Genomic DNA, 23332 nt, shown 5'->3' with positions numbered 1-23332 from the left:
TCTCCTTTGAACTCGTTGGGTTTTTGATTGTAGGTTGTTTTTGCATTTTTTGTACAGTAATGGAGGTTGAATACTTTTTTTTTTCTTATATGGATTTTTCGAATTTTGATTAGTTTTTCGTTGAGATCTACATCTTGTTCAGATCTGATTTCCTTGGTTTTTGAAAAAAAAAAATGGTGGAGATTTGGTTGTTTGGGGTTTCTTGGCTGGGTCACGAAGAAGGAGGTCTCTCCTCCGTTTTTTGTGACTGGCTGGTATTTTTGTAAATAGAAAGTTTTGTTTTCTATTTATGTTTATTTTTCCTTTTTAGGTTATAAATGTAAATTGCTTCCCTTTTTAATTTATTATAGAAAAAATCCCTTAATTAATTGCTTATTCAAAACTTCTAATTATCTCCATATAAAAGCAAGTACAGCTCTATCCCACTGAGTACTATTTTGAGAAATAGTTAAAGGTTAATCTCTAGTAGGGCTGCACACGGGTCGGGTTTTCGGGTGGTCGGGTTCGGGTCTCGAGTTTCGGGTGTTTAAAATGTGTAACCAAACCCGAATTTTGGGTGGTCGGGTATGGCGGGTTTCTGGTCGGATTTGGCGGGTTTAATGTGGTCGGGTTCGGGTTTTTAGACCAAATCCGATTGATTCATTTTTGGGTACAAATAAAACTACTTGATTTTTAAAAATACCATCTTTTTTTCTATTTTTAACATTTTTGAGCTTTATTGAATTAATTTATAATTTTTTTAAATAGTTTAAACTTCAAATAAAATAAATAACTCCACCCATCTCTAAAAAATAAAAATAAAAAATAAACTGTACACAGAGACAAAAAAATATAATATAAATTTATATATTTTTGGCTGACGACTTCCCCAACCACGAAGGCATCTTTCAAGTATCACATGGTAAGTAATCATATAGCTTCCAAGACCACTAGAAGTTATTAGAATTACTCTTTATTTGTTTTGGCCCAGTACCGGCCCAATAGACTTCTATTTTACTGTGTATATATACACTTATCCATGTACAAACCCTACACATATATTCATTTCAACTTAGCAGCCATTTCAACTAAACCCAACTCGGTTTACCCACTCTTGAACGTAAATCCGAGTTGAAAAATGTTTTTCTACTATTTTGAGTCTTCTTCTTCTAATTTCTTCCCTTGGTCTCTCCATGAGCTCTGAGAGAGACTTATATTCATGTACATAATGTATATAAAAAAATATATATTTTAAATTTAATTGTATATTGTTCGGGTATCGGGTTAAAACCCGACTAAATAAATGCATTATTTTAAAACCCGAACCCGATACCTGTGTTGAGTATTTTCGGGTTAGACCCGATCCGACCACACGGGTTTTAAATTTTTCGGCTTTTTTCGGTAGCGGGTCAGGGCGGGTGGTCGGGTTTTCAGATATGCGGGTCTAGATGTTCAGCCCTAATCTCTACCATCAACAATCATCCTTAATTATTAATAATGAATGTTATTCCAATTTCTCAATTAAGCTATTAATCCCGAAAAAAATGCTCAAGCAGTCAATTTTTTCAATCTTCCTATTACAATTAATCTAGGTGAAGCACTTGGTAATTAAATCTTTTAACTAAGCAATAAATTTATGAAGGATAGAATTATTTAATTTAGATAAAACATTAAATTCTATGGAGATAAGTTGATCTAGGTAAAAAATTAATGAAGCATATAATCATTTAACCTAGGTTCTATTATTCAACACATTCAAAAATACTTTTGACAATATTAAAAAATTACAATTCATCACAAATACTTAGAATCCTAGACTATTAAGTGAATAATAATTTTAAGATGATAATAGATTAAAGAAAAACTTAATTTAGTGATCATCTAAACAAAATTAAAATAATAATCATATCATTCAAATAGAAAAATAGAAACAATTAATTTAATATCATAAAAATTAAAGAACAACATTCATCATAGCAATTAAGAATTCATGGTTTAGTGTTTTGAAATAACGCTTAACTAAAAAGAAACTAGAGTGATTTGCGACATAACCTCCTTAAGTAGCCAGATTTTTGCAACTAACCCCCAATTCTAAAATTTTGGTGGTAAAATCTCCTAAACCTAAGTTCTGTTAGCACTTAGCCCTTTCCATCTATTTTTGGGTGTTAAGTGCCAGGTTGGAATGTCTACATGTATAAATTGTACACGTGGCACAATTTAATTAGTCCACGTAATAAGTATTTAAAATTAAAATAAAAAAAAATAATTTTAAAAATACAAAATAAAAAAAAAATTCTTTTTTCTCTAAAAATTAAAAAAAAATTAAAATTACAAAATTATTTTTATATTTTTTTTTCTTTCATTTTCTTTTCTTTTTCTTTCTTCTTCTTCTTCTTCTTCTATCTTCACGCACAGCCATCTTCATCCTTGAAACCCTAGTCACCACCACTTCCTCCAATGGCTGTCTCAACTTCTCAAACCCTTTGACTCAACCCTCTAAGAAACGCTTCCCTTTCTATGTTATTGTTATGTCTCTTGTTATGTTTTATTTTTCAGAAATTTGCAACTATTTTCAGACTATTTATTTGTATTTATTATGTTATTTATATGGCTGTGTTTGTAGATTTTGTTGTTCGGAATTTATTGTTGGTCTTATTATTTTACTTGTTGTTTTTATTTTGTTATGTAGTTTTTTTTTAGTTGTTCAAGTATTTCACAAAAAATAACTTCACTTTTTTCCATTTTCTTTTTCCTTTATTTTCTGTATCAAGAATTTCGTTGATTTCAATGACGGCCCTACTCAAATAGATGTTGAGGCTCGTTTCATCCGGGTAAAAGCAGTTGAGCTTATGGTAATGTTGCTTTTGTGTTGTTTTTTGGTTGTGTAAAGGTTGTTATTTTTTAACCATGCTCTAATTCCTTTTTAATACCATATATAAACAGATGTCTTCAGATGGAATTGGTGGTGATCCTTGTAAACAGATTTTAGTTTCTGAAAATGTTGAGGTTACGGATCGTCGTCTTGTTTGTTTTGAGGTATATTTTTTTTTTTTTTTGGTTGTTTTTTAGTTTCTTCATACTTTTTGTGTTTAACACTGTCTATTTTCTTTCATTTTTGTGGAAAAAATATATTAGATGGGTGCAACAGGTCTCAATGTTGATTCTAACATTGAACTTGAAGATGACCCAATTCCCGTTGAAGAAACTCCTCTTGTTGACAAGAGGAAATCTAAGAAACCCATAGCGCTGACGTCTCCGTTTATGGAGTATGACTCTTCCATTTCTAGTTCTAAAGATGGTTCTGGTTATGGAGTTGTTAAGTATGTGGCTGGGTTGTGTCCTCTCGATGATAAGATTGGTGAAGATGTAGAACATAAAGACGAGATTGATTTTGACTTGTGGCTTGGTGAAGGACGCCGATCGAAGAAAGATCCGTAAGTGTTTATTTTCAGCACCTTTGTTGTTTTTTTGTATTTTTTGTTTTTTACTTTACTATTTATGTTTCACTTTTTTTTTTAAAAATGTTAGGCATGATAAGGAGAAGGTTTACTTGAAGGGTAAGGATAAGATTGTTCCCCCTTTTCGTTTTGGCGTGGAAGATGTTGCAACCAAGATGTGGTTCCACAAGCTTGCATATCCTGGCCAATGTTTGACTAATTACGTAAGTTAATTTATTTTTTCTTTTGATTTTTTTCAAAAATTTCAGTCTATAGTTTTATTCATGTTGTTTGTTGGTTGTTTTTAAGTTGTTGAAATATAATTCATTTTCTGATTTTCCAACATTTATCATTTTTTTTTGTTCAGCATCTGGACATCATTTTTTACTATCTACGTAAAAAAGGAAAGTATGCAAAGGAGCCAAAGGTTAAGTTCACAACCACCGATTGCTTATTCTTCAAAACCATTCATGCTTTGTATGAAAAATTTATTGCACAGAAAAAAAATCTTTCTTTGATAATCGCACTTGACATGCCATTGCTGATTATATAAGAGGTAGAAAAATGTTATGTGGTTCCCCTTGGCATTTGTGCGATCATGTTTTCTTTATCATCCATATGGAGACTGAATCACATTGGATTCTTGGTCGATTGAATATTGAGGAAAGGCGTGTGTACATGTACAACTCCTTGTCGACTGCTATGAAAGATAGTGCTGCTATCAAAGCTTGTCAGCCATTTGCGGTGTTGTTGCCCCACTTTTTTGCTTTGTTTGATGAGTTCAAAAAGGAAAACAAACCGATTTGTTTAGACCCTTTCGAAGTTGTTAAGGTTGATGGTTTGCCTCAACAAACCTCTAAGTAAGTTGTTTTTATTTTTTATTTTCAAATGTTTTTAAAATTTGTAATGTTATTTTCCTTTTCTAAGTTTTTCTGCTGTTGTTTTTTGGTTGTTTTGCAGTGACTGTGGTTGTTTCGTTGCATCGTTCGCCGAATACTTTATTGATATGAAACCGATTCCTCCCATATTTGATGTTGAGAAACACCGTGATAGGCTTGCTGTGTTGTTCTATAAGTATGCTCGCATGAAAGAAGTGGAATTTATTGATAGTGAAGATGAGGCTCCTCCAAAGGGTCCAAAGAAGAATTTGTCTTAGTTATCTATTGGTTGTTGTTGGAAATACTACTTTTTTTATGTAGCTTTTGTTTTTTCTATTACCAGATTATGTTCATAATCATAGACAAGTTGTTGTTTCTATCATGTTTTTTTCTTAATTGGAATTGGTTTTTAATTTGTTCATATTTTTGGATTTTTAATCTTTATATTTACTCTTACTCATGACAGCATACTATTAACAACCTTATTACAACCATCTGATAAACAACTAAATTGCATTTGTAATCACTTTATGTAGTTTATTTTTCCTTCTTATTAATTTCAACCTTCTTCCACTCATTTAATTAGTTATCTATAATATTTGATGTTCTTTTGTATATTAATGATAATAATACCAATTCCCTATTATCAATATCTCTCCACATAAAAAATCACAATAAAAAAATGTATGTAACAACCAATCGTAATATGCAGTATGTGTTTTCTAAATGTTTTAATATAGTTGTTTTTTGGTTGATGTGTAGTTGTTTCCACTTCTATGCTGTAATTCTTCTGCAGGTCTTTTTGTTATGTCCCTTTTGTCCACACTTGCCACACTTGTTTTGTTTCTTTGTTTCCCAAGCTGTTGCCATTCTTCTTTTCCTCGGCCTTCCAGACTTGATTCTCTCCTTTGGAGGCAACACTATGATTTCTTCAAAAATCTGGAAGTTCCCATTCTCTTACGTTTCCAACTTGGGTATCTTGTTTCTTCATATGTTTGCAGGCCATGCTTTTGATGTGTAGTATTGTGCACGGTAGTTGTATGTGTTTATGTTCAAGTCCTTCATGACGGCGATCGCATGGTTACATGGCATTTCATCTTTTTGAAATCTATTGCATGTGCACGTCTTCTCCTTCAAGTTTACTATTCTTGTTCTCGTCTTCATCTATCACCTCAAACGAGGTTAAGTTTCTTTGGTTTCACCTGCAAGTTTTAAACCAACTTTAAAACAACCAAAAAACTATGCAAACACAACTGTTTTAATTTTACTTTATGCGAACGATAATCTGAACTTACTGTTAGTCGCAATGACTGTACATAGTTCCCTATGAGTTTTTTCTCAGATGATGGTGTCAGCCTTGTTGTGCATTTTTGTGCCTCCTTTCTATTATTGTATGTCCACTCTTGCATTTGTGCCCTCAAGCACTCCATTAATGTTGTCACTGGTGTTTCCCTTGCTGCTAAATTTGCTGAGTTCAGTGCCTCAGCTATGTTTGATGTCATGGTAGAGTACCTACAATTTGGACAGTTTCTGTCATAGTTCTACTTTTGGAAAAAAAACTCAAACGCAACGCAAAAACAACGCAAATACAACGCTATAAATAGGTGAACATATCATTAATTTTATCCTCCTTATTAGTTTTCACCTGTTGTTTTCTGAATGATACCTTGACCATTTTTCATGGCCAATTTTCTCCAGGTACGGTCTTATGCGCTTATCCAAGTTGTCTAGCTCCCTCATATGGAATTCAAACTCCATTTCTGTGTAAGCTTTTGCAGCTGCAAAGAATGGCACTCTGAAATGCTTTGCATTTTTCTTGAATTTTGTTTTGAGGTTCGACAAGAGGTGGAAGATGCAGTAGCCATGTGTTATTTCAGGGAACACTTTCCTAGTTGCTTTGATGATGCTTTCATGTCTGTCTGATATTAGGCATTGACATTCTCGAATCCCGAATGCTTCTCTTATTTTTTTTAAGAACCACTCCCACGATTTATCGTTCTCAGAATCAACTATGCAGTATGCTAGTGGAAAAATTTTAGATTGCATCTTGTGTGTTGGCAGTGAGCAACGTGCCTCCATACGCGGCCTTTAGGAATGTACCGTCTACCACGATGATTGGTTTGCAGTTTGGCCAACCTTTTATAGCAGCATTCAATGCAACAAATGCATATTTGAAACTGTCATCATCATCTTTCTCTATGTCTATTAATGTTCCTGAATTTTAATCAAACAGGATTGTTTCAAACAACATGTACTCAACGAAATAACAACTCAAAAACAACTGTTTTTCCACAAATATTATCAAAGTAAAATTTTTAAATTTTTTTTTACCTGGATTTGTTTTCTGTAGCATGTACAGGTATCTAGGCAAGAGATTGTACGACTCTTTAGCATTTCCATGTAGCTGGGTTTGTGCTCGCTCTTTACTACGCCATGCTTTCATGTAATTCATCTTTATTCCGTATTTGTCTTTCATTTCGTCTTTATGTACGCAGGGCTGCACTTTGTTTTCGTGTTCAAGAATTTTGGTTTTACAAAGTCCGCTATCAACTTTGATGTAGCTTGTCGTTGATCTCCAAATCTTATTGTAATCGCACATGTGTGTTCTTCTTCGTAGCTCCTTATTATGAATGTTTCTGTGTTTCCATTTTTTGTAGCCTTTAAACTCCATTTGCAGTTTGTGTCCAAACACACTATGTTGTATTCTTTTGTGCAAGATTTCACTACTTTGTATTGAAATGTCTTCTTGATTGCAAAGTAGCATAGTGTACTTATCAATGTTTCTTTGTCCTTGTAAATTTGCCCCTTCTCTATTGTTTCATGTCGTTTGTCATTGATGATCATCATTTCTGTGTTGTCCACTTCCTCTTCTTATTCCTGGTTGTTTTCTAGTTGCTGTACCATTTCTGCAGCCACAAGCTTTGCATAGTCGGTGAAGTCAAAATCTTCATCTACTGCTGTAGTTTTTTCTCTGTTGTTGTCTGGTTGTTGTATGGTTGATTCTGATGACACTGTTACTGTTTCTAGGAAAAATGCATCAACTTCACCGCATCCCATCGTCTGCTTGAGATAGTTGTTGCTTGGAAGTTGTTGCCGTGTTGTTTCAGTGTTGCCGCAAGTCTTCTGTCTTGCGTTGTTCTCATACGATTCCATGATCATATTGTTCCACACCATTGTTTGGTTAGGTGGTGCCGTGTTACTGGTTTTGTTCACACACAATGGGTACCTTGTGAAATCAACCTCCTTCGTTAATAGCTTTATGTAGAACAACAGACTTTTGTCATCCTTGATTTGTAGTGGTTGGCCTCCTTCCTTCAGTTGATATTTCAGTTGTAGTTGTGTTGATTCATGGTTGCATTGGAGTTCTTCCATCATTATTCTCATTAGTTCCTCAAAAGTGCACTTGGTCGAAATTAATTCTCCACTTGATTCATAATCAACATAGTTTCTGTTGTCATCCCAATGCCCATTGCTCTGCACCAATATTTGTAATGGTTCCGTTTCCTGAAATAATGTAAATTATTTACTTGGTTCAGTTTTTGTAGTTGCAAACAACTATTTTAATCTGTCAAAACAACCAATAAACAACTATTTCCAACAATAACTTATGCATCTAACACTTTTTCTGACCGACTATTTATATAGGTTAAATCAACTATCAAACAACTATTTCAAAACTGATCACCAATTAATAACAGTAGATTCATATTTTCTAGTTTCTAGATCCCAAACAACTATTATTCCACTGTAAAACAACTTGTAAACAACAGTTTCAGAATAAAACACTGTAGCAACTATTTATATGCCTTAATGTTTATTTTCATGCAAACCGTTGTTGTTTTTTTCTCAGATTCATCAATATTTCATTATTTTTTCAATTTATTCCGGTTTTCATCAATTAATATCAAATTTCTATTCATCTACACTAAAATTTTTTTTGCACGTTCATGAAAAAATTTGTTTACCTTCAATTCTCCTTCTGATTCAATCATGGGTGAGTTTCTTTGATTTCCAGCTCTCCTTCTACTCGGTTCTTCTCCTCTGATCGCGATTTCTTTGTTCAATGATTGTTGTTTTTGAGTTTTTTTTGTACATCAATGGAGGTTTCCTGGTTTTTTTTTTTTCCCTTTTCGTTTTTGATTTTGGATTTTCGGGATTCAGCTGGTTTCCTAGGAGTTCTACATTTTTTTAGATTTTGATTTTGCTGGATTTGGAAGAAAAATGGTTGAGATTGGGTTGTTGGGGTTGGATCGCTGGGTCACGAAGAAGTTGCGGCTGGTCACGAAGAAAAATGGTTGAGAATGGTGGTTTCCGTTTTCTCAGCCGGTATTTTTGTAATTACCAACTTTTTAGTTTCCACTTTTGTTTATTTCCTTTTTTAGGGCCATAAATGTAAATTTCATCTATTTTTGGTCTATAATAGAAAAAATCTCTGTTGTGCTTGTTTAATTAATGAGATTTTTACACTTGGTGTCTTTTTTTGTCCTTTTTTTACTTTTTTGTCAATGCTGGGTTATTTAAACTTTTATACAAGTTTTATTTTTGAATTTTACATTTTCAAAAGTTTCATAATTACAAATATACCTATCCCCATGCTTATGTCATGGTTTTCTCTCTTCTTACACTCCACCACTTCCATAACTCCTCCTTTCTTTTTTTTTTTCTTTTTTTTTTTTTTTTTTTATTTTCTCTTTCCTTGGTTCTTCAATACCACAACCCACGATCATCCCGTCCAAAGCCCTAACCCACGATTTTTAAACCTCTCATCTATGTCACTATCTCCATTATCTTCCATAAGCTCTGTAAGTTGTTCCTCCCACATATTGTCTTCTCTTCTTCTATAAATGGCCACCACTAAGTCGAGTTCGAAGTTACCTTCCCCAGCTAAAAAAATTTCTAAAATTTCTAAGAAACCTCCTACAAATTCATCTAAAGTTGATCCTAAGATGAGTTTGAAGCGCATTGCGAAGAAAGGAATGAGTGATGTTGCAGAGCCATCTGGTTCTAAGAAAAGACCTATTCCAAATAAAATTGAGTCTCGTAAGACAAAGAGAGCAAAATCTTCGAAATCTGCCAAGGATGTAAGTTGGGTTATGTTGTTTTTCAATTTTTGTTTAGTTTTTTTCTGGTTGTCGTGTTTTCTCATATGATGTTTTGTGTTTTAAAATTTTCCCCCTTCTTGTTTTAGGTTATATCTTATTTTGATTTTGAGGATGAAGTGCATGATGGGGAAGTGAAGCCTAAAGTTAAATCCAAGGTATTGTTACCTTGAATTTTCTCATTATCTTAAGTTTAAAATTTTTAATCACCCTTTGTTTTCTTTTTGTCAATGTTTTACCTGTTTATAATGACGATTTTATGTTTTGTCTCATTTTTTTTTTGTATTTCTTTTATGTCTTTTTTGTTGATGTTGTTTTTGTATTGTTCTTTAGTGTTTTTTGGTTTTTTTTTTGTGCTATTAAACAGTTTATAGCATTATTAGTTTTCCAGTAACTTATGGCCTTGTTATGAACATTTGTTTAACTGTTTGTTTTCAGTTATTTTTAGGTTGTTTAATTTAATTTCTTAGTTGACAATTACTATTTTAATTTTATTTTCTGCATATTGTTGTTAATATATTGCTTTGAAGTTGCTCATTTTTTAGGATGAGCATATTGGAGTTGTTTTTTAAATGTTATTTTTTGGTTTTTTCCTGGTTGCTTATTTTTTGTTTTGCATTTTAGTTGTTACTTGCAATGTATTTATTTAGTTGTTCAAATTTGTTGCTTATATTTTTTTTTTTTGTTTTCCCTCTTTCAGGTCCATGCTAAGAGCTCAGAAAAGTATGAAGACTTTGACTTACCCAAAAAAAAATCCTTCTAAGGTGTCTTTTTTTGTGTTTTTTATAGTACATTTCTGTTTTTCCCTTTTCTATTGTTTCATGTCATTTGTCAGTGATGATAATCATTTTTGTGTTGTCGACTTCTTTTTCTTCTTCCTAGTTGTTTTCAAGCTGTTGTACCATTTCTGCAGTCACAAGCTTTGCGTAGTCAAAATATTCATTTACTCCTGTAGTTTTTTTTTTTGTGTTGTTTTTTGGTTGTTGGATGGTTGTCTCTGATGTCACAGTCCCTGTCTCTAGAAAAAATGTATCATCTTGAATTGTGTGTGCAAATAGTTGTTGCTTGGAAGTTGTTCCTGGGTTGTTTCCAGGTTGCTGCAAATCTTCCTGTGCTTTGTTGTTGTCATATGCTGCGATCATCATATTTTTATCTGTGAAATCAACTATTAAACAACTATTTTGAAGCATACGTTAGTTAATAAGGATAAATTCAACATTTCTTGTTTGGAGATCCCAAACTACAATTATTTTACTAGAAAACAACTTATAAACAACTGTTTACAGATTCAAATCCTGTAGCATTTAATTATATGCATTAATATTTTTTTTATGCAATTTGTTGTTGTTTTTTTGTTCAGGTTTATAAAATTTCCTGATTATTTCAATTTTGTCCTATTTTCCTCAATTTATAACACATTCTCAATTATGTAGAATAAAAAAATAGGAAGAGGTTCATGAAGAAATTGTATTACCTTCAATTCTTTCTTTGATTCGATTATGGGTGAGTTTCAATGATTTCTCAATGTCCTTCTCTTCGATTCCTCTCCTTTGAACTCGTTGGGTTTTTGATTGTAGGTTGTTTTTGCATTTTTTGTACAGTAATGGAGGTTGAATACTTTTTTTTTTTTCTTATATGGATTTTTCGAATTTTGATTAGTTTTTCGTTGAGATCTACATCTTGTTCAGATCTGATTTCCTTGGTTTTTGAAAAAAAAAAAATGGTGGAGATTTGGTTGTTTGGGGTTTCTTGGCTGGGTCACGAAGAAGGAGGTCTCTCCTCCGTTTTTGTATCGGTCGGTATTTTTGTAAATAGAAAGTTTTGTTTTCTATTTATGTTTATTTTTCCTTTTTAGGTTATAAATGTAAATTGCTTCCCTTTTTAATTTATTATAGAAAAAATCCCTTAATTAATTGCTTATTCAAAACTTCTAATTATCTCCATATAAAAGCAAGTACAGCTCTATCCCACTGAGTACTATTTTGAGAAATAGTTAAAGGTTAATCTCTAGTAGGGCTGCACACGGGTCGGGTTTTCGGGTGGTCGGGTTCGGGTCTCGAGTTTCGGGTGTTTAAAATGTGTAACCAAACCCGAATTTTGGGTGGTCGGGTATGGCGGGTTTCTGGTCGGATTTGGCGGGTTTAATGTGGTCGGGTTCGGGTTTTTAGACCAAATCCGATTGATTCATTTTTGGGTACAAATAAAACTACTTGATTTTTAAAAATACCATCTTTTTTTCTATTTTTAACATTTTTGAGCTTTATTGAATTAATTTATAATTTTTTTAAATAGTTTAAACTTCAAATAAAATAAATAACTCCACCCATCTCTAAAAAATAAAAATAAAAAATAAACTGTACACAGAGACAAAAAAATATAATATAAATTTATATATTTTTGGCTGACGACTTCCCCAACCACGAAGGCATCTTTCAAGTATCACATGGTAAGTAATCATATAGCTTCCAAGACCACTAGAAGTTATTAGAATTACTCTTTATTTGTTTTGGCCCAGTACCGGCCCAATAGACTTCTATTTTACTGTGTATATATACACTTATCCATGTACAAACCCTACACATATATTCATTTCAACTTAGCAGCCATTTCAACTAAACCCAACTCGGTTTACCCACTCTCGAGCGTAAATCCGAGTTGAAAAATACTTTTCTACTATTCTGAGTCTTCTTCTTCTAATTTCTTTTCCTAGTCTCTCTATGAGCTCTGAGAGAGACTTATATTCCTGTACATAATGTATATAAAAAAATATATTTTTTAAATTTAATTGTGTACTGTTCGGGTATCGGGTTAAAACCCGACTAAATAAATGCATTATTTTAAAACCCGAACCTGATACCCGTGTTGAGTATTTTCGGGTTAGACCCGACCCGACCACACGGGTTTTTAATTTTTCGGCTTTGTTCGGTAACGGGTCGGGGCGGGTGGTCGGGTTTTCGGATATGCGAGTCTAGATGTTCAGCCCTAATCTCTACCATCAACAATCATCCTTAATTATTAATAATGAATGTTATTCCAATTTCTCAATTAAGCTATTAATCCCGAAAAAAATGCTCAAGCAGTCAATTTTTTCAATCTTCCTATTACAATTAATCTAGGTGAAGCACTTGGTAATTAAATCTTTTAACTAAGCAATAAATTTATGAAGGATAGAATTATTTAATTTAGATAAAACATTAAATTCTATGGAGATAAGTTGATCTAGGTAAAAAATTAATGAAGCATATAATCATTTAACCTAGGTTCTATTATTCAACACATTCAAAAATACTTTTGACAATATTAAAAAATTACAATTCATCACAAATACTTAGAATCCTAGACTATTAAGTGAATAATAATTTTAAGATGATAATAGATTAAAGAAAAACTTAATTTAGTGATCATCTAAACAAAATTAAAATAATAATCATATCATTCAAATAGAAAAATAGAAACAATTAATTTAATATCATAAAAATTAAAGAACAACATTCATCATAGCAATTAAGAATTCATGGTTTAGTGTTTTGAAATAACGCTTAACTAAAAAGAAACTAGAGTGATTTGCGACATAACCTCCTTAAGTAGCCAGATTTTTGCAACTAACCCCCAATTCTAAAATTTTGGTGGTAAAATCTCCTAAACCTAAGTTCTGTTAGCACTTAGCCCTTTCCATCTATTTTTGGGTGTTAAGTGCCAGGTTGGAATGTCTACATGTATAAATTGTACACGTGGCACAATTTAATTAGTCCACGTAATAAGTATTTAAAATTAAAATAAAAAAAAATAATTTTAAAAATACAAAATAAAAAAAAATTCTTTTTTCTCTAAAAATTAAAAAAAAATTAAAATTACAAAATTATTTTTATATTTTTTTTTCTTTCATTTTCTTTTCTTTTTCTTTCTTCTTCTTCTTCTTCTTCTATCTTCACGCACAGCCATCTTCATCCTTGAAACCCTAGTCACCACCACTTCCTCCAATGGCTGTCTCAACTTCTCAAACCCTTTGACTCAACCCTCTAAGAAACGCTTCCCTTTCTCATCCAAGCTCCCTCTCTCCTCTGCTTTCTCTGTCTCGCTCAACCCCCGGTGGCGTCAGCAGTCTCGTCGCCTGGTATTGATTGTCTCCGTTGGTCTTGATGCCAAGCCTACGATCCTCGTCGCTGAGAAGCTCAGTGCGGTTGGGCTTGATCTGCTCAAGGACTTTGCTAACGTTGATTGCTCGTATAATCTTACCCCTGAGGAGATCGGTGTTGGCAATGCATGGAGTTGGGTGGGGAGTCGAGTCAGCTAGGGTTTCTAGGATTTCTCTTATTAACAATCTTCTTCCGCTTCGTACCGCGACGATAGACAGAGGTAATGTTGGGTGTAGCTAAGGCAGTGGCCGCCAGGGAGGGCATGAGATTGCTCTCGCCCGTTCGAGGAGATGGAGCCGGAAGGTCTTCTGGGTCATCGACTTCGTCGTCATTTTGATCGAGATCAAGAGGGTTTTGGCGATTTCCTAGGTCTTGGTGGGTCTGATGGTGATCGCGATTTGAAGGATTCGGGGATTCTAGGGTTATGGTGGATCAGGGTTTTTTGAATGCAAAGAGAAAGAAAAGAAAAAGAAAAAAAATATTAAAATAAAATTTTTAATTTTAAAAGAAAAAAGAAATTTTTTAATTTTTTATTTTTAAAATAATTAATTTTTTATGTTAATTTTAAATATTTATTAAAAACTAATTAAACTGTGCCACGTGTACACTGTGTACACGTAGACATTCCAACTTGGCACTTAACACCCAAAAATAGATGGAAAGGGCTAAGTGCTAACAGAATTGGGTTTAGGAAGTTTTACCACCAAAAATTTTAGAATTGGGGGTTAGTTACAAAAACCTGGTCACTTAAGAAGGTTATGCCGCAAATTACTCAAAGAAACTACTGCATACTAATCATCATAATCACAATCGTAATCATAATTAAAAAATAAAGATATAGGAGAATAAAATAACTACATTGATAAAGAATTGATGATGTAATCTTCCTCTTCATCCATTTTTATAAGTTTTCTCTCAAAAATTCAATAAAAACTCCCTTAAAATAAAGTCTAAAAGCCATATTCATATAACCCTAAAAATCCATTTAAATCTAATTAAAAAAATTGTTTTCCACAACTTGTACCGATGTCATACGTCCTCTGGCTGTCCCAGTGGTGCTTAAGTGTTGGGCATAGGTTCCTAGGAAATTCGTGTCATGTACTCAGATCAATATTTTTTTCATAACTCCTTCAATATAACTCAGAATTAGACGATTTAAAATGTTTTGAAAACCTAAGAACGAGATCTACAACTTTTATGTGGAGCTCCAAGTGCAGTTCTGCATTTAAAGCTATCAAAATATAAAAGTACATTCTATTTAGTCAAACCGAGCTCCCGAACTTCTTCTATTTTCCACATAAATGTGTTAAAACCTTTTCAAACGACTCCAAATGAATGATTATTCTTCAAAATAGCCTTAAACATAAAAATTACACTAATTAATAATATAAATATTCAATTTAAGTATATTAACACATAAATTGACAATATTTATAAGTGAAATAGAGACTTATCACTATATTCTAGATGAGTGGGTGACAAGAAATCCATTGGGTAGGCGGATTCACTTCTCATACAAACACATATAGTCTTTTGTTTGTTGGTATTTTAGCATTTTTACAATAATCCTTCAATTTATTTATTTATTTGTCTCTTTTTCTAATCCTTCACTTTTAATTCTTAATGATCCAAGATAAATTATTGATGACTTATAATCAAAAGAAAACAAATTGTTTTACATAATCTATGATACAAATCCTTTTAGTTATAAGAAAAATGATATTTTATAACATTTGAGTACAATAACAACTATATAGATTGATAAATAAAGTAATACAACATCAATTAAAAAGTAACTATTTGAATCACCATTAAAATTTAATTAGTGTTGTATGAAAGCGATGATGAGCATGTTGTATTTAGTGTCTTCTTAGTAGTATCAGCTACGATATTATAAGAATCTTGTGGATACAAGAAGGGCTTTGGAGGCATTTCTAGAGACTCAACATGGCTCTCTAACATCTCTATGACTTTGCTTATTGAAGGACGATCACAAGGCTTCATTTGTATACACCATAATGCTACTATAAGCATCTTTTTTGTTTTTTTGTCTTCTTTGTCCCCATTCATGGTGTGTTCCAATTCAATGCTCCCTACATTGTCTACATGGTCATACACCCATAATGGAAAGTATATTTGACTAGAATGATCTATTTGTGTGTTCAAATTTCTCCTTCGACTAGCCATTTCCATCAACAACATTCCAAAACTATACACATCAGCTTTGTGAGAGACTCCTCCTATATTTTTGTAGAATAATTCTGGAGCTATATAACCAACCGTTCCTCTCACTACAGTTAGGACTATATTATTCTCTAAAGGACATAATCTTGCTAGACCAAAGTCTGAAACCTTGGGAGTAAAATTTTCATCCAAAAGAATATTGTGAGGTTTAATATCGAAATGTAAAATTTGCATATCACATCCTTGGTGAAGATACTCGATACCGCGAGCAATTCCAAGTGAGATATCAAATATTTTCTCATCGCTTATGGAATTATTTCTCTCTTTGCATCCAATAAAAATATGGCTATTTAAAGATCCATTAGGCATAAATTCATATACTAGAGCACGCTTTGAACCTTCAACACAAAAACCAACTAGTCGAACCACATTAACATGATGAATCCTTCCAATTGTAGCAACTTCATTAATAAAGTCCTCCCCACTAGTTTTGGATTTACTTAACATTTTGACAGCTACATAATGACCACTGCGAAGTTTACCTTTATACACAGAGCTAAATCCTCCTTCACCTAATTTAATCTTGAAGCATTTTGTCATATTTAGAATATCTAAATATGAATATCTTATAGGCAGGAGATTGTTTTGTCGTTGGAGATATTCCTCAATGCCTTTGTATATTGACAAATGTCGTCTTTTCCATTTATAGATAATAAGACCAATAAGAAATAAAAGTCCAATTATAGTTCTTGGTGCTAGAATTAGAGCTGCAAGATATCCAAAATGACATTGGAAAATAAATTATCATCAAATATAAAAATTGAATGTATCATATTCAAATGTACTTGCATTATAGAAAATAACAAATAGCTAGGACCTGAGCTCAAAAGTTGAAGGTTTTGAAGGGTAGGTGACTTGTGTTTGATGAAGGGTGGGTGACTTGTGTTTGTTGGCTTGATATATATATATATATGTGTGGAAAGTTTTATAATAGTGACTTTTGTTGAAACTCAACACATACTTAGAACATTCTAAAATTGTTGAGATAAATTAAGTGTTCTCTAGCAATAAGGTTTTAGAAAGAAAAAAAAAAGCCTAAAGAAATTGCGCAGTAATCTCTAGCAAACTTTTAGTTGGTCACCACCGACCAACACCATCTATATCTATGGACCGTAGGTCTGTTATGGTGTGTATATCCAAAGGAAGCAAGTCACAAGTCTTAGGTGTGTTGTGTAGTAGTGAATGTGTTCTAAGTATTCTAAAGAGTTTTTAAAAATAAAGTGTCCCCAAAGTGTGAGTGTTGTAAAGGTGTCTAGTATGAAAATAAAAGTGTGAGTACTTGGTGTATTGTGGTATAGTAAAGAGTATTCAAGGCTTAGTATAATTACTTTTCTGATAATAAATTAATTACGTTTTCACATGTTGTAGTGTGGAGCAAATGGTATCAAAGCCGGATCAGGTTCATTCTAAATCAATGCTTTGTTGAGTTTCTTAAAGTAATCGTGTGTGGTTTAATGTTACAAAGCTTGCATGATGGGTGACCTTCAAGAGATTAGTAGAATTAAAAAACTTAACAATTAAAATTGCAGTACATGGTCAATGTAAATCTCCACTGCCAAGACTTATGGGAGATCTTTGGTAAAAAGGAGGAAGGTTTAGAATGCTCGAGTATAAGCCCATCTCAACACGTATGGAAGCTAAGATGAAATTATGTGCTTATGTTGGGAAGGACTTGCAATATGGAGCAATGTATCGGTAATGGATGGGGAGTCTAATCTACCTTACATTGACTTGACTAGATATTTCTTACGCAGTCAAAATAGTAAGCGAATATATGCAACATCCAAAGAAGCCACTTTTGGAAGCGGTTCGATGAATGTTGAGGTACGTCGAAGATACCATTAGCTATGTTCTTTTCTAAGAAAAAGGTGGCGAGGTTAAGATCATTGGCAAGTGTGATGTTGATTATGCTTGAGATCATGATATACGATGATCAACTACAAAGTATGTATTCAAATTTGGATCTAGAGTAGTATCTTGGTATATCAAAAGACAACCAACAATGTCATTGTCAATCACAAAAGTAGAGTATAGAGTAGCGACAATGGCTAAAGAAAGGACATGGTTAATGCAACTAATGAAGGATATACACCACTTTACAGATTATGTGGTGCCTGTTCATTGTGGTAATCAGTCTGCTATTTGTTTGGCAGAAAATTTAGTGTTTCATGCACGAACGAAGCATGTGGAGGTGCATTATCATTTTTGAAGAGAAAAATTACTTCAAGAAGATCTAGAGATGCACCAAATAAAGTGTAAGATCAAGTAACAGACTTATTTACTAAAAGGCTCAACACAATAAGATTTCAGAAACTTAAAGAACAACTAAATATGAAAACTCGGTGTTGAGGGTGAGTGTTGAAAGTCAACACCCTACTTTCAACATTCTAGAAATAGAAATATAATATTGAGATAAAATAAGTGCTCTACAACAATTGAGCTTTAGACTAAAAGCCCAATGAAATTGCTAGAAATTTCTAACAAACTTTTAGTTGGTCACCACCAACAAACACCATCTATATATATATGGACCTTAGGTCCTTTGTGGTGTGTGCAACCGAAGGAAGCAAGTCACAATTGCTAGATGTGTTCTACATTGTGTGTGCACTCGTGAACGTGCTCTAAGTATCCTAAAGTGTGTCTAAAAATAAAGTGTCGCAAAAGTGTGAGTGCTTCATGTATTGTGGTATAGTAAAAAGTGTTCAAGTCTTGATATAATTACTTTTTCGATAATGAAGTAATAAACAATTAGTGGATTTGCTCCCTAACTTTTGTCACTAGTATTAGTTTACCCCCTCAATTTTGACATGGTATTAGTTTGCCCCTATGGCAAAGTTAGTATTGTTTTACCCCTACCTTTAACATTGTTAAATTTAAACACAAATTAATATTTTTTATGAACATAATAATCTTTACTATAGTTATTTTCTTATTCAATTTGTAACCTAAAAAAATTAAGATTATACAGTAATTAACAAGACTATATTTTATATATATATATATATATATTTTTAAGATAATAATACATAATTTTTATAAAAAAATTATTTAATAATAATGTTTGACAAATTTAAAACATGTAAAATACTATTATTATAACAATTTTATATTTTATTAATATTAATTTAGATGACATTAAAATATTATTATATAATGTAATAAATATTACTATTTATATATTATTATATAATGCACTTTCATATTTTATTTTTGAAAGAACTATTCGGTTTTTTTAAACAATGCAACCTTTTTTTTTTTTAACAAGAACAATATACTCTTTTTATTAGTATAATCTCAACTTATTTTCTTTGTTATAGATTTAAAAAAGAGTGAATATATTTTCACCCTATAAATATATAAAGGCACCCCATTCATTATAAATATTAAACTAATTAATTTTTTAAAATTTATTTTAAATACTTTTTTTTTTCATTTTGTACATTATTAATTTTTTTTTCATATAAAATTTACGTATTTTATAATTTTTTTACAAAATAATGAATATTTTTAAATATTTTTTAACATGAAAATTTATTTTTAGAATAATAGGTTTTTTAAGAATAAAATATAAAATAAAGTATAAGTCTTCAAAAAAAAATATTTTATGTTAATTTTATTAGAAAGTGTGGTGCCTTAATTAAATCATTATAGTAAAAAGTTAAGAGCAATTTTCAGTTTTATACAAGAAAATTAACTATATTATAAAAAAATGTGCAAAAAAATATAATTACACAATTCTATACAATTTTATAAATATTTACAAATAATCATCATATTTACAATATATAATAGAAAAAAACATAAATATTTATGATTTTAACATGTTCATTATTTTCAATTAATTTTCTAAAAAAAAGTACATAAAGCTAAATATATAAAAATACACAAGTCAATATTTGTATGTTGATATATTATTAATACAATATATTTACTAAAATTTAATAAAAAAATTAGAAAAGTGTATGTATACAAACATATTTACAAATTTTTTTTATGTTTATAAACAGCGTATATAAATGTTTATTAAATATTTGATTATTATTATTATTGTTGTTTATATTGCTATTATGAATTTAATATGTTTATTATGATAATATTTCAATAGAATTAATATAATTTATTTATTAAAAATTCATAAATAAATTTAAAAATAAAATATTTATGTTTTTCTTTTTTAAGAAACATTTTATGTTTTATAAGTTATTTAGAAATGTGTTTATAAACACGAAATTGTAACTAGATGTGACATTTTATATAAACACTATATTTATATTTTTATATTGATAATGTTTATAAAAGGCTAATTAAGATTTTTTCCCTCCGAACTTTGATAAGTACCAAATCATGCCTTCTAAACTTTTTTTGTCGTTAAAAATTTCCCCTGAACTATTGAGATTGTTAGATTTAATGACTTTTGTCTAAGTTTAGTAAAAAAATTCTAACATGGATGAAAGTTCAGGGGACATGATTTAGTACATATCAAAGTTTGAGGGGCATGATTTGGTAGATATCGAAGTCCGGGGAGCATGGTGTAGTACATAAATAATCACTGAAACAGTAAAATTGAATGAAATTATACAAAAGTCCTTAAATCTAACAATCTCAATAGTTCAGAGAGAATTTTTAGCGGCCAAAAAAGTTCTGGGGGCATGATTTTGTACATTAAAAGTTCGGGGTGAAAAAAAAATCCTAATTAGCCTTTATAAAATATTAATCTAATATATTTATTATAATAATGTTTTTGATAATGTTGTTGATATAATGTCTTAATTAAAATTTAATATATAATTTTATAAATACAATATGTTTATTATTTATTTATATAAGACATAAAATTTATTATCTTATATAAATGTATAGAAAATTAAAATTGTGTTTATGTATCTTATGTAGAATGTATAATTAAATATAAATAAGTTATTATATATTGTAACAAAATTATATAACATATGTAAAATTATAAATTTTAAATATGTTTGATGAAAAAGAAGGAGGTGTAGTGGCAGATAAAATCAAAGAGAAGCAAAAAGAAATAATATATTTCTCAAGCTAGGGCCTATATTTGACAAAGGCTGGGGCTGAGATCTGTGCAAGAAAGAGGAAGAAAGAGAGAGGGGGTGAGGAAGAAAGGGAGAAATAAATTTAAATTTAGGATTTTAATTTTTTGTTTAATTTTTTATTATTTTATAATATTTTTAAATTTTATAATATTTATTTTTTCTTTTACATGAATTACTTGTACTAATCAAAACAGTCACATAATTGTATATATTGCAGCAGTCTTTTTTAACATTTAAAATTTGAAAAATGCTAAAAGACATGTCTAACATAATTTAATATAATAACTTTTAAAGAGTATCGCTAGTTAATTGCAAAGCGACATGTACGCAATGCTATTCTATGCACATAGAAGTAAAGAAAAAAAAGGCTAATTAGCAATATTTTCTCCTGAACTTTGACATGTACTAACTTCTGCCCCTTGAAATTTTTTTGCCATTAAAAATTCCCCATGAATTATTAAGATTGTTAAATTTAAGGACTTTTGTCTAATTTTAGTAAAAAAAATTCTAACATGGATGAAAGTTCAAGGGGCATGATTTAGTACATATCAAAGTTTGAGGGGCATGATTTGGTAGATATCAAAGTCTGGGGAGCATAGTTTAATACATAAACAATCACTGAAACAGTAAAATTGAATAAAACTAGACAAAAGTCCTTAAATCTAACAATTTCAATATTCAGGGAGAATTTTTAACAGCTAAAAAAATTCAAGGGCATGATTTGGTATATGTCAAAGTTTAGGATAAAAAATTACTAATTAACAAAGAAAAAATAGTATTGTCAATTTTTTTTTTAGAATGAAAAATAGAAGGTTATGTGTACTATTAAAAAGAAAATTACCTATGTTTCTCCATCGTAGACAAATAAAATCTGCAACAAAAACAAGGGAACCAAAATAACAATTATTAATAATAATTAAAACAACGAGATCGAAGAGTAAATCATCCAGGAAGAAAAATTCAAAGATAGATGAGCAACATATTACTTTCCAAACAAAATAGAGTTCTAGAGAAATTAGAAACCCTCACCAGTAAGATGAACAGTTGACACCATTAGACGTTTCTCGAATATAAACCAGAATCCTGCGTAATCCACTATCTATTGTTACTAAAAAGTCACATATTAATTTCAGTATACATATATATATTTATATATATATATATATGTTTTTATATGTGATTTAAGCAAAGAAGTCCTTACTACACACTAGATTCCGTGCCAGTTTTAGTGCTCTGCAATAACGATAAAGACAATAACCCTTGTTGTAACTCTCACTGATGTAGCAAAAATTTTCTTCAACATTTTTTTGCAGAATTCGGAGCCATGAAGCCTCGAAACCATAGCTGAACTCATCGTGTACATCTTGGTATGACATAGTCATCATCGTATAATTCCTATCTTTCTTCGATGATACGAGGGCAGTTTGGTAAATTTGGCAAGACTCGACCAAATCAGAGTACTTAAACCCACTAGCATAAGCAACGTACAAGAACCTTGTTTTGGGATTTTCAGACAAATCAGAGGTGTTTATGCAAGGAGCTGTGTCTATGTATAAAGAATTATTGTACACTTTGTTTTCACAGCTCAAGAATAACACACGCTCTGAAGTTGGATATGTTACAAAATTTGTGGACCAAAACCTCTCACCCTTTCGAAAAGTAATTTGTAATTCAAATGGTGAAGGGAGAGTATTTGATGATGAATAGGTAGTTGGGATGGAAGAGCAATTACCCTTTTGGATATTTGGATCCACAAGCCTAATTGTGTAGTTGTTGTAATTGATTGCCTCAACATGGTAATAGCTTCTTCCATTATTTTTCAATATGGTAGTGTGGTTGTTTTTACAAGAAAGAACAAAAGCTTTATTTGAGTGGTAGAGCCCCGTTGATACACAGCTGGGTGAATCGGTATCTAGTCGGAAAGGGAAGGTTATATTGTGTATATTTCCACAAGATGAAAAGCAAGGAGTAGTTGTACTAAGTGTGGTTTTATGAAATATAGTTGTTATGATTATCAAGATGAACAGAGTGAGATTATTACGAGCTTCCATTATACGAAATAATGTTCTTAAAACATCTCAAGAAGTATTTAACTAGTTATGCTAGTCATCAAGTCAACAACTCTATTTAATAAGGTGACACAAAAGTCAATGCCTTTAGGATAGTAAACATTATAACATTGTTTTGTTTGTGGTGATAATACATTCCAGAGACTTCATTTTTGTACTAGTCTACGAATGACATCAACTTGTTTAATATTCTTCTCCGAAATTTTGGTTGCTTTTTGACTAGAGATTTTGTTTTCTAACATGGAATTGGTGGCTTCTATTATATGCCTTCACACTTCTCCTCATTGTAGATACTACTAGATTTTTTTGTGGTTAGATTGTTTTAAAACAACTTCAAGAGGTATAAAGTGAAGAGATTTCTTCCATTTAGAAAAAATTGGTTGGAGGTAATGAAATGGAATGGAAGGAAAAGGAAATAATTTTCATTCTA

General features: G+C 31.2%; 6 protein-coding genes across 6 annotated transcripts; 3 read left to right on the top strand and 3 right to left on the bottom strand.

Moving 5' to 3' along the window:
- The first annotated feature begins 2814 nt into the window (after positions 1 to 2814).
- On the top strand, positions 2815 to 3931 carry LOC133035631 (uncharacterized). The gene is made up of 2 exons (XM_061111669.1): positions 2815 to 3413; positions 3508 to 3931. The coding sequence occupies exons 1-2, from the start codon at positions 3115 to 3117 to the stop codon at positions 3647 to 3649; spliced, it is 441 nt and encodes a 146-aa protein (XP_060967652.1). The 5' UTR covers positions 2815 to 3114; the 3' UTR covers positions 3650 to 3931.
- A 22-nt stretch (positions 3932 to 3953) lies between these two features.
- On the top strand, positions 3954 to 4717 carry LOC133035630 (uncharacterized). Its single transcript, XM_061111668.1, has 2 exons — positions 3954 to 4276; positions 4377 to 4717. Exons 1-2 carry the CDS (start codon positions 3981 to 3983, stop codon positions 4570 to 4572), a joined length of 492 nt encoding a protein of 163 aa, XP_060967651.1. The 5' UTR covers positions 3954 to 3980; the 3' UTR covers positions 4573 to 4717.
- A 788-nt stretch (positions 4718 to 5505) lies between these two features.
- On the bottom strand, positions 5506 to 6965 carry LOC133035925 (uncharacterized). The gene is made up of 4 exons (XM_061112368.1): positions 6626 to 6965; positions 6395 to 6508; positions 5940 to 6303; positions 5506 to 5806 (listed from the first exon to the last, which is right to left on the bottom strand). The coding sequence occupies exons 1-4, from the start codon at positions 6963 to 6965 to the stop codon at positions 5506 to 5508; spliced, it is 1119 nt and encodes a 372-aa protein (XP_060968351.1).
- A 200-nt stretch (positions 6966 to 7165) lies between these two features.
- On the bottom strand, positions 7166 to 8718 carry LOC133035924 (uncharacterized). The gene is made up of 2 exons (XM_061112367.1): positions 8260 to 8718; positions 7166 to 7798 (listed from the first exon to the last, which is right to left on the bottom strand). The coding sequence occupies exons 1-2, from the start codon at positions 8284 to 8286 to the stop codon at positions 7166 to 7168; spliced, it is 660 nt and encodes a 219-aa protein (XP_060968350.1). The 5' UTR covers positions 8287 to 8718.
- A 292-nt stretch (positions 8719 to 9010) lies between these two features.
- Positions 9011 to 10679, top strand: LOC115703597 (uncharacterized). The gene is made up of 3 exons (XM_061111672.1): positions 9011 to 9375; positions 9483 to 9551; positions 10094 to 10679. The coding sequence occupies exons 1-3, from the start codon at positions 9139 to 9141 to the stop codon at positions 10154 to 10156; spliced, it is 369 nt and encodes a 122-aa protein (XP_060967655.1). The 5' UTR covers positions 9011 to 9138; the 3' UTR covers positions 10157 to 10679.
- Positions 10680 to 15267: 4588 nt separating this feature from the next.
- LOC115711449 (rust resistance kinase Lr10) lies at positions 15268 to 22954 on the bottom strand. Its single transcript, XM_030639793.2, has 4 exons — positions 22035 to 22954; positions 21863 to 21916; positions 21675 to 21704; positions 15268 to 16480 (listed from the first exon to the last, which is right to left on the bottom strand). Exons 1-4 carry the CDS (start codon positions 22882 to 22884, stop codon positions 15348 to 15350), a joined length of 2067 nt encoding a protein of 688 aa, XP_030495653.2. The 5' UTR covers positions 22885 to 22954; the 3' UTR covers positions 15268 to 15347.
- Positions 22955 to 23332: the final 378 nt, after the last annotated feature.

This window comes from Cannabis sativa, chromosome 3, assembly GCF_029168945.1.
Source record: "Cannabis sativa cultivar Pink pepper isolate KNU-18-1 chromosome 3, ASM2916894v1, whole genome shotgun sequence".
NCBI lineage: Eukaryota > Viridiplantae > Streptophyta > Magnoliopsida > Rosales > Cannabaceae > Cannabis > Cannabis sativa.
This window is presented reverse-complemented; position numbering and strand designations above follow the sequence as displayed.